Source organism: Gekko japonicus, unplaced genomic scaffold (assembly GCF_001447785.1).
Source record: "Gekko japonicus isolate JY-2015 unplaced genomic scaffold, Gekko_japonicus_V1.1 scaffold5194, whole genome shotgun sequence".
Classification (NCBI taxonomy): domain Eukaryota; kingdom Metazoa; phylum Chordata; class Lepidosauria; order Squamata; family Gekkonidae; genus Gekko; species Gekko japonicus.
Genome location: NW_015159868.1, coordinates 15,118 through 26,749, shown reverse-complemented (window position 1 = coordinate 26,749; position 11,632 = coordinate 15,118). Strand labels below are relative to the sequence as shown.

Below are 11,632 nucleotides of genomic sequence, written 5' to 3'. Positions count from 1 at the left end.
AAGGTAAAGGTTTCCCTTGCTCGAAAGCCAGTCGAGTCCGACTCTAGGGTTGCGGTGCTCATCTCCGTTTCCAAGCCGAAGAGCCAGCGCTGTCCGAAGACGTTTCCGTGGTCATGTGGCCGGCATGACTAAACACCAAGGCACACGGAACGCTGTTACCTTCCCACCAAAGCGGTACCTATTTATCTACTTGCAATTTCTTGCTTTCGAACTGCTAGGTTGGCAGGAGCTGGAACTAGAGACGGGAGCTCACTCCGTCATGCGGCACTCAGGTCTCGAACTGCCGAACTACCGACCTTCCAGCCAGCAGTTCGGCATCTTAACCACTGAGCCACCGCAGCTCCTTAATGTTGCTATAGTAACTAATAAATATCCCGAATGCTTTGGATCGCTGCTGGACTGCCTTCTTGTTGAATTGACTCTCCCTAGATCGTCATGAAAAACCTGACGACCCAAGAGGTAACCACCTTTACGTACAACGAATGGCTGTCCTTGGAGCTGGGAGAGAACCATACTTTGGAATGGGAGATGCCCGCAGTGATTAACGAGGAGCAGATGATGCAGTATACCACGTACACGGTTCAGGTGAAAACCAGTGACACGAAAGGTACGCCCTCACATGTCGTTCCCACTTCTAGAAGAATCTGGGTCAGGTTTCATCCGCAAGCATGAGTGAAGCCAACATTTCTGTCCAAAGAAAGATGTTTTTAAGGGTAATGCAAAGTCCCAACAGAGAGCTCATCAACTCTGGCCTGAAGAGAAACCTCCAGATTTGCTTAGAATTGCACTTTAGTTGAAATGCAGTCTCAGCCTAGGGGTGTGTGCGTGATTCAAACTCCTTTGAGACAAGTCATTAGTCTTTTCTAAGTTTGCATTGGCTTCCTCCTCAGTTCCTTGGATGTTAGCAGGATGAACTCCCAGCGTGCCTCAGATTTTGCTTCGGATGAGGTTTTCATGGCAGCTCTCTTAAACAATTTGGGCGCCTGCCCGCAATTCCACACCACTGTTCATCTTTCTACCCACGCAACTCGTGTGCTTCTCTGTCTCCATTGGAGACACTATCATTACTGTCATAATCCTTCCCTCCCTGCCCCATCTTTCTTATTCCCCACTGATCCTCACAGTATATGCACAGATGCTCAAAGACAGATCTCTTTTCAAATGTGAAAACAGCATGCAGTTTAGTATTTGAACATGTGTGTTTGTGTGTGTGTGAAGTGCCGTTAAGCCGCTACACCAGTTTGGTGTAGTAGTTAAGAGTGCGAACTCTCATCTGGGAGAACCAGGTTTGATTCCCTGCTCCTCCACATGCAGCTGCTGGTGTGACCTTGGGTCAGTCATAAATTCTCTCAAGAGCAGTTCTCCAGAGAGCTCTCTCAGCCCCACCTACCTCACAGGGGGTCTGTTGTGGGGAGGGGAAGGGAAAGGAGTGTGTAAGCCACTCTGAGACTCCGAGTGAAGGGCAGGGTATAAATCCAATCTCCTCCTCCTCCTCTTCTTCTTATGGTGGCCCGACGAAATAATGACCTCCAAAAGAGCCAGTTTGGTGTAGTGGTTAAGTGTGCGGACTCTAATCTGGGAGAACCGAGTTTGATTCCCCACTCCTCCACTTTCAGCTGTGGATTATCTTGACCTCGGTCACCAGTAACACATCCTGGGGTTCGATGGCACCTGGGTTTTGGGCAGCACATGACACAGAGTGTTGGACTGGATGGGCCATTGGCCTGATCCAACATGGCTTCTCTTATGCTCTTGTGTCCTTATCCATGCTGGCAGAGTAATCAACAGAGCAACAGTGCACAACCTGATTAAAGAGTAGATAAAGGTTTATTTAGGAATTAATATACTTGATAAGAAAGAGGAGAGACAGAGATAGGTTCCTAACTACGTCTCTAGTGGAACAAATGTTGAGTCCAGTAGCACCTTTAAGACCAACAAAGTTTTATTCAAGATCTGAGCTTTCGTGTGCACGCACACTTCTTCAGAGAAGTGGCCTTCCTCTGCAGAGACTTCATTGGTGGTCTCCCATCCAAGTACTGACCCTGTTTAGCTTAGACTTATGGTCAGGGGTCATTTCCTGAGGGAGCGCACAGGAGCGGAGCTCCGGCAGTAAAGAGCCCAGGGGGTGGGCACATGCAACAAGCCCCGCCCCCTCCAGCAGCCCTCAGTCGGGCCACGAGGAGCAAGAAGCAACCAAGTAAGTTGCAGAGCCCCCCACCCCCCCCCCGGCCCTCCTTCAAGTACAAGCTCTCCCTCCTCTGCGAGGACAGATCTGCACGTCCCCCCCCCCAATAGCTAGCAATCCAAAACAGTCCAGTGGAGCCTGAGAGGTGGGTGTTGCCTTCTGACACACTTCCGGTGATGTCAGGGGCTGTGGCATATGCTAATGAGTTATGCTAATGAGCTCCTGCACCTCTTTTTCTACAAATTGACCCCTGCTTATGGTGACCCCAGCCAGAGGCTTTCAAGGCAAGGGAGAAGCAGAGATGATCTGCCGTGGCCTTCCTCTATAGAGTCTCCTTGGGGGTCTCCCTTCGAAGTACTGAACCTGCTTAGTTTCCCAGATCAGATGAGATTGGGTTAGACCACGCCGCCTTCTCTTCCCAAAAGTAACCAATAAGCTGACATCATGTCTGCCCTGAGATCCGCCTTCGGGATGTGGGCCAGAGAAACTGGATAGAATGTGGGCCAGGTAAACTGTACGTGGGTTATGTGCCTTCTTCGCCCCGTTTGAATGTATGACGGTGCTCCATCCCTTCATTCTCTCCCTGCAGGTGCCGGAACGGATGCCAACGTATTCATCATTATCTTTGGAGAGAGCGGGGACACGGGGACTCTGGCTCTGAAGAAGTCCAATCAGTCCAACAAGTTTGAGAGGGACCAGATGGACGTTTTCTATTACTCAGACATCCTCAGTCTCGGGGACCTCTGCAAGGTGCGCGTCTGGCACGACAACAAAGGTAATCAGACACGCCGGGATCACTTGAGCGCTCACGGCAACACAGAGCCAAGGTTTTTCCGGGCAAGTTATTTCTCCATGCGTACTTTAGGAAGTCAAAACCAACCCTTCTGACGAAAGACAAGATAGAAACATACGAGAATATACTAGATAAAAAAAGACAAGATTAAAAACTTGGACACAGCAATGAAACACTTAACATGGTGGGAAAGTACACGACTTAAATCTATATACAGCAAAGATAAAACAATGGGGTTCTATACGGGAAACAATGAACTAGATAAAATTTGGTTGTCAACCAGTGATAAGTTAATACAAAAAGTACATACCTTTCTGATAGAACGATATTTGCAAGATGAGATGGTTAAACCCTCAATGGTAGCATGGATGAACGATAGATATTGACGACTGGACCAAAATATGGAAGACTATGAGATATCTCAGTTCAACAGCATATAAAGAAAATTTATATAAGATGTTTCACAGATAGTATTGGTCACCAGATAAAACTGGAAAATTTGCACCTCAAACTTAAAAAAATTGCTGGAAATGTAAGAATAATATAGGAACTTTTTTCACATGTGGTGGAAATGTTGTAGGATGCAAAAGTTTTGGAAAAGTATAAAACAGATTATATTAGAAATGATGAATATTAATGTGGATTTGGTACCAGAAATATACTTGTTAAATATAATTCCAGACAACCTAGATAGAGAAGACAGATATTTATTAACATATATTTTAACTTCATCAAGAATTATGGTAGCCCGATGTTGGAAATCAGATAAATTACCCTCTAGACTCGATATAGTTAAGAAACTGCTGGAGATAGCCGAATTGGATAAACTGACTATGTTATTACGCGGTAAAGATGAGACAATATTCCGAAAAAGGTGGATAAGAGTATATAATTGGTGGGGGGGAAGCATTGTATGTAAGACTCCAAAAAAATGACAATGATTATATAAAAGTGCTTATCAATGTGAGCGACATGGTTGCGTCACCTCTGGTGACGCAACGACGCTGCACTTCGGGGGACAGAGTTCCCCCCGGGGCCCGATTCTGCGGCGGCGGAAATCGGGCCTCCAAAGCGGGGGTTTACCCGCCCACCGCCAGCACTTGGCAGCCCTACTCAGTCGTAGGGTATCTTCTTCGAATGCCCAAACGTCCCAGATTCAATCCACGGCATCTCAAGTTAAAAGCTTCTGGTAGTCAGTGACATTTGAGAGTCTGGGGCACTGCAGTCAGTCAGAGTGGACAATACTGACCTTGACAGAGGAGTTGTCCTCACATCAATGATCGGTTATCCGGAGAAGACTCGTCCTGAACTCACTTTGACCTCTGATTTATGTACATGTCCGAGGGGTGAACAAAAGGCCGAATGTGTCTGAAAGGGAGCCAGCTCCTGTTGCCAAGATCAAGCGCTCTAGAATAACTTCTCATTCATCCTCAGATAAGTGATCTGAGTGGCTGAGATATTATCTCCAGGGATTCCCGCAGCAGAGTTCACAGCTCCAGCACCTGGCCTGGCTTCCACGACCACGATGCTGAAAGAGCAAGAAGCGCGACTGTGTCACGCTTCTCCTTCCTCCATATTGTCATCTCATCCAAAGGAGAACTTCCACAGCTGTAGTACTTGGTCCTCCCCCTGTGTAGGGTTGCCAGCCTCCAGGTGGGGCCTGGAGATCTCCAGCTTTTACAACTGATCTCCAGCTGGCAGAGATCAGCTCCCCTGGAGAAAATGTGTAAATATATAATGGTAACACAGTGAAAGCAGGTTTGATACAAGATCGCATCACTAAGGCTGTTACACTGTGTAAAAAAAAAAATCTTTAACTGGACATGTACAGTCCTAAAGATAATTTAATTCAAAATTTATAATACAAACAACTAACATCAAATACATTCATACCAGTGCTCCCTCTGAGCTGTGGAGTCTTGTGAGCAAAAATTCTACTTTGTGAGCTACTGGCATTAAAGTTGTGAGCGAGCAATCTGGCTACTGCATAAATTAGTGTGCTCTGAAGCCATCCTTTTTTTTTTTTTTTGACCATTTTTTATTGAATTTACACAGAAGACAGACAAAAACCAGAAACAAAACAAAAAAGCACATTCCTACATAAATCCCTCCCCCTACCTCCCCCATAACAGAAAGTCTCATGCATTTGCTTCCATTTTCCCATTAATCAATTTCAGCACTATTTCATCTGTTTTAATCACTTCCACCTTCCTATCAGAAATTCATCAAATTATAAACTTAATGTTATCACTTAATATACTTGATATATTTTATCATCATACCAAAAAAAAAACCCCAAAAAACAATAAATGCTACCTAGCAACATAAGTGGCTATTTTACATCACTTTTGACTCAGCACTCAAAACAGAAATTCTTTAATTATCTTTTTGATATCCCTCCTATTTTTTTTTTAAGCTGTACTTTCCAAATCCTACAAATAAGTATGCGAGGCGTCCGCATGTCCCCCGCCCCCCATACCTCACCCGGGGGAACTGAGATCCCCCGCGATTCCCCCCCGAAATGACCTGTTTACAACTGATCTCCAGCTGACAGACATCAGCTCCCCTGGAGAAAATGTGTAAATATATAATGGTAACACAGTGAAAGCAGGTTTGATACAAGCTCACAGCACTAAGGCTGTTACACTGTGTAAAAAAAAATCTTTAACTGGACATGTACAGCCCTAAAGATAATTTAATTCAAAATTTATAATATAAACAACTAACATCACATACATTCATACCAGTGCTCCCTCTGAGCTGCGGAGTCTTGTGAGCAAAAATTCTACTTTGTGAGCTACTGGCATTAAAGTTGTGAGCGAGCAATTTGGCTACTGCATAAATTAGTGTGCTCTGGAGCCCTCCTTCCTGAGCTAAGCCTCCCCCCCCCCAAGCACCAAGAATACAGAGCATCACTTGCCCCAGACAGAATGTTCCATTTATACCTTGTGGCTAACAGCCACTCGTGGACCTCTGCTCCATATGTTTATCCAATCCTCTCTTGAAGCTGTCTATGCTTGTAGCTGCGGCAGTGGATTCCATCTGTTAATTACTCTTTGGATGAAGTACTTCCTTTGATCTGTTCTAAACCTACTGCTCATCCGTTTCATGGAGTGCCCACGAGTTCTTGTAGTGTGAGAAAAGGAGAAAAGTACTTCTTTCTCTCCCTTCTCTGTCCCATGTGTAATTTTGTAAATCTCTATCATGTCACCCTTCAGTCGTCGTTTCTCCAAGCTAAAGAGCCCTAACTTCTTTAACCTTTCTTCAAAGGGAAAGTTTTCCATCCCCTTAACCATTTTAGTTGCCCTTTTTTGCACCTTTCCCAACATTATAATGACTGATTCCGCAAAAACAGTTTCCCCCACCCACAGTCTCCCGTTTCCCCTGGTTCTACTGCTCAATTTCCCGCTATTTGCTGCGCAGATGCATTTTGGCCCATGTCTCCCCCTGATTTCCCCCACGTCTTCTTGATCCTTATTCTTTAGGATCAAGAAGATGCGAGGGAAATCGGGGGACGGTGCGGTTCAAAATGCGGCCAATGGGAGATCCAGAATGAAACAACTGCCTTTGTGAAATCGGTCAATATCTTTTTTGCGGTGGAATACTTTGTACCAGAACTGTACAAAGTATTCCAAATGAGACTGCACCATCAGTTTATACAGGGGCATTACAATACTGGCTTATTTGCTTTCAATCCCCTTCCTAATAATACCCAGCATAGCATTTGCCTTTTTTTTTTATTGCAGTCACACACTGAGTTCACATTTTCACGGAGTTATCTAGCATGATTCCAAGATGTCTCTTCTGGTCAGTTATCACCAGTTCGGACCCCATCAACGTATATTTATAGTTAGGATTTCTGGCTCCAATGTGCATCACTTTGCATTTGCCCATGTTGAACCTCATTTTGCCACGTTCGCATCCACTCGTCCAGCCTCAACAGATCCCTCCGGAGCGCCTCACAGTCCTCCCTGGCTTTGCCTTTGATTGTGTTATTGGACCTTTGGACTGTGACCAGAGAATCCCTGCCGTCAGACCCTGTGGTTACTGGGACTTGCCTCCCACCCGGTGGCCAGGACACCCTGGGATGTCCCAGAGAGCAACGTCCCAGGGTCTTGTTTGTTGTAAAATAGTACAAAAATTGTTTAATACTCAGTCTATTTGATGGATCTTGCTCTATTGGAAAGAAGAGAGTTCTTTGCCCTTTAAAAATACTTTATTACTAAGGGTAAAGGGTTCACGGGATTACTACAAATCAACATAACACTAAGAGCTACATTTCTATGCTGCCTACAGACAAAACAAGCACACACGTAATGGAGAAATTATCTCCTTCTTCTTGACCCTCGAAAGGAAGTCACCTGAAACAAATGACCAATCTGCATCGAAGTAGAAGTTACTTTTCCCGGGCTAATTCCCCATTGACTCATTGCCAGGTATCCCTTCCAGGTCAGTCTAAACAATAGCAAACTAGGAATACAAGTTAACCCTATAATGACTGAATCAGCAGACCTTGTAAACACATACACTTCCAACATTGTTTAGTTTGTTCCTTAGGCGTATATACTATCTGAAAAGTACTGGGTTCGCCGCATGGAAGACTTGGACATTTATTGTACTTATACACAACACCGTCAGAACAAAGTTCGAGTCCAGTGGCACCTTTAAGACCAACAGATTTTAATTCTGGGAATAAGCTTTTTCGTGCATGCACAGAGAGCCAGTTTGGTGTAGTGGTTAGGTGCGCGGACTCTAATCTGGGAGAACCGGGTTGGATTCCCCACTCCTCCACTTGCACCTGCTGGATGACCTTGGGCAAGCCATAGTCCTGTCAGAGCTGTTCTCTCAAGGACAGTTCTTGAAAGAGCTGTCTCAGCCCCACCTACCTCACAGGGTGTCTGTTGTGGGGAGGGGGAAAGGAACTTGTAAGCCGCTCTGAGACTTCTTTGGGTAGTGAAGGGCGGGGTATAAATCCAATCTCCTCCTCCTCCTCCTCTTCTTAACATAAGAACATAAGAGATGCCAATGTTGGATCAGGCCAAAGGCCCATCCAGTCCAACACTCTGTCACCCAGTGGCCAGAAATACCAGGTGCCATCAGGAGGTCCACCAGTGGGGCCAGGACACTAGGAGCCCTCCCACTGTTGACCCCCCCACCAAGCACCAAGAAGACAGAGCATCACTTGCCCCAGAGCCCCTCCAGAGATCCCTCTGGAGGACCTCACAGTCCTCCCTGGTTCTCACCACCCTGAGCAACTTGGTGTCGTCCGCAAACTTAGCCATTTCACTGCTTACTCCCAACTCCAAATCATTAATGAACGAGTTAAAAAGCGCCAGACCTAGAACCGAGCCCTGCTGTACCCCACTGATTACCACCTTCCACCGTGAAAACTGTCCCTTCGTACTCACTGTTTCATAAGAACATAAGAGATGCCAATGTTGGATCAGGTCAAAGGCCCATCCAGTCCAACACTCTGTGTCACCCAGTCGCCAGAAATACCAGGTGCCATCAGGAGGTCCACCAGTGGGGGCAGGACATTAGAAGCCCTCCCATTGTTGACCCCCCCCAAGCACCAAGAAGACAGAGCATCACTTGCCCCAGAACCCCTATCAATACCTTGTGGCTAATAGCCACTGAGGGACCTCTGCTCCATATGCCTATCTAATTCTTCCTTCAGTCTCTTCTGTGAGTGTTTACTGGTCTGTCTAGACATAATATATTACGTCATGTCTGTAATTCTTTCGTCACCACTCGTTCTGTTGGATTGGTATTTGTACTCCGCTTGATCAATAAGGCCATCAAAAGCACGCTCAGCTATTGATGTCTGCTACCTGTTCTATCCTTGTGAGCATCTGTGACATCTTCGTTCTCCGCATGCCGACAGCTGTCAGTCCAATTACCGGTCTGAGGTTGTGAAGCATTGGCTCCCTGCCGAATATCAGGAAATCGGCTTTCAGTGCGTCCGCTCCCTGCTTCTCGCATGAATCGATCTGTTTCCCCAGCCGCTCTGTCTGCCATTCCTTGAAGGAGTCATTCCCATAGCAATTAAATTAGGCGAGAGGAACACACGCACCAAAGCTGCCATATTCAGAGAGACCCTCGGTCCATCAAGGTCAGTAGTACCTACTCTGACTGGCAGCGGCTCTCCGGGGTCTCAGGCAGAGGTCTTCCACATCACATAATTTAACTGGAGACGCCGGGGGATCGAAACTGAGACCTTCTGCATGCAAAGCAGGGGCTCTTCCACTGAGCTGCCGCCCTGCCTGACACTGTGCTTAGTCCTCGTGGCCCTTTCTTACACGCCCAGGGAAATGCTGATCGCCACTTTGGTGCCAGTTTGGTGTAGTGGTTAAGTGCACGGACTCTAAACTTGGAGAGCCGGGTTTGATTCCCCACTCCTCCACTTGCACCTGCTGGATGACCTTGGGCAAGCCATAGTTCTGATTAGAGCTGTTCTTGGGGGGGGGGAAAGAGCAGTTTCTCTCAGAGCTCTCTCAGCCCCACCTACCTCACAGGGGAGGGGAAGGGAAAGGAGTTTGTAGTCCGCTCTGAGACTCCTTTGGGTGGTGAAGGGCGGGGTATAAATCCAATCTCTTCTCTTCTTCTCTTTGTCAGCTATGCTGCCATGGGGGTTGGGGAGTTCATTCTGTGTCTTGTTAATTGTTATTGCATTCCTATCCCTGCTGCTCTGCCTTTGCTGAAACGCTTATCTCTACAGATGTGCAAGAGGAGGTTGTGTTGTCTGGAGGGCTCCTATGTACCGTGAGAGACTCCTGGTTCTCAGCTTTAGCCACCTAATGGATGCCTGACTTATCCTGCGCCCGGGAGGGTCCCTAATTGGCCAATGCCATGGGGGGGGTGCATACGAATACCCTATATCCTATTATGCTCTAGTGGCTGTGGCCATTCCTAACAGTGCCTGTTACTACATCTATAGCTTTGCAATAAAAGTATAACCGTTCCTGAATGCGTGTACTTCGTTGTTAGCTGTGGTTTCTGACACTCTTCTCACTTTGGGGCCAGGAAGCCATTTTTCTCCAGGCCAGTTTAGCCAGGGATCCTGGAGCTTATTTTGCCATCTTCTGGGCATGGAGCAGGGGTGACTGCGGGTGTGTGTGGAGGGGGGGAGGTATTTGTGAATGTCCTGCGTTGTGCAGGGGGTTGGACTAGATGACCCTGGAGGTCCCTTCCAGCTCTATGATTCTATGATTTCCAAAGGGTTTACTTCTCACAGGATTTTTTTAAAAAACCAAACCCTTAGCCTAGTGTCTTCCAGCTAGGGTTGCCAGCTGCAGGTTGGGAAATCCCTGGAGAGGTGGGGGTGGAGCCTGTGAAGACTGTGGTCTGGGGAGGGCAGGTATAATGCCATAGAGCAGGGGTGTCAAACATAAGGCCCGGGGGCCAGAACCGGCCCATCCAGGGCCCTTATGTGGCCAGCGAGGAACTCGTGCAAGGGAGGGAACAAGAAACGGCTTAGGGGAGAATGGGCGGAGCCCGACCAATTGTGGCATCCGCATGATGGAACAACCGCATCTGCAGCAGTTAAGCAGCGGGGGGTGTGTGTCTGCCCAGTGCTATAGTGCTGGCCCTCCGGTCTGCCCATATGGGTTTCCCTTCACACACCCCTCCCAGCCCATGGGGCCTTGCAGTGAGGATACAACAACTCAGAGCTTACCAGCTGCCAGCCTTCATACAGTTTATATCTCCAGTACTCGGCATTATGCTTTAAGGCACACATGGCCCGGCCCGACAAAGTGGTGTTTATGTCAGATCCAGCCCTCGTAACAAATGAGTTCGACACCTCTGCCATAGAGTCTACTGTTCGAAAGAGCCGTTTTCTCCAGGGGAATAGGTCTGTGTTGTCTGGAGGTCAGTTTGTCGCGGTCCCGCGGAATGCTGGCTGGCACGTTAGTGCCCAAAGGAGATAGAGTACCCACTGAAGACTGGAGTCAGGAACTTAGGTGCAACCACTGTGAGTTTATTCTCACCCAGCCACCACCTATATACAGTTCTGTGTGTCAAAGTGCTCTGCTGCAAATGATACATTGGAAGGAAAAAGGACACTGTACACTCTGTACAGGAGCTGCGGTGGCTCAAGTGGTTAAGACGCTGAACTGCAGGCTGTGGAAGGTCAGTAGTTCAGCAGTTCGAGACCCGAGTGCCGCAAGACGGAGTGAGCTCCCGTCTCTAGTTCCAGCTCCTGCCAACCTAGCAGTTCGAAAGCAAGAAATTGCAAGTAGATAAATAGGGACCACTTCGGTGGGAAGGTAACAGCGTTCCGTGCGCCTTGGTGTTTAGTCATGCCGGCCACATGACCACGGAAACGTCTTCGGACAGCGCTGGCTCTTCGGCTTTGAAACGGAGATGAGCACCGCAACCCTAGAGTCGGATTCGACTGGCTTTCGAGCAAGGGAACCTTTACCTTTACCTTTTACACTCTGTACATATATACACCTGCTGGCCAATCAGCACATAGCTGATGCAACCTCTTGCAATACACCTAATGCCAGGCTGCACTGCCTTAAACCAGTTCTGGCCAGCCTTCTAGCAGTCACATGCTGTTCCTAGCTGTCACTTCACTAACACTCTAGATTAAACTCATCTAGGCCAGCCTTACCATAGTAAGTGAATCACGACACTCCCCCTTAAGGCTG

The 11,632-nt window shown here is 47.4% G+C and overlaps 1 protein-coding gene across 1 annotated transcript in view; it reads left to right on the top strand.

The window, feature by feature from the left end:
- LOC107107805 (lipoxygenase homology domain-containing protein 1-like) overlaps positions 1-11,632 on the top strand; it is a gene marked incomplete at both ends in the record, with an annotated part of 50,478 nt that overhangs the window by 24,381 nt on the left and 14,465 nt on the right. The window contains 2 exons of the mRNA XM_015408151.1: positions 430-607; positions 2,775-2,960. Coding sequence (XP_015263637.1) covers positions 430-607; positions 2,775-2,960 — 364 coding nt within the window. The remainder of the gene's footprint in view (positions 1-429; positions 608-2,774; positions 2,961-11,632) is intronic.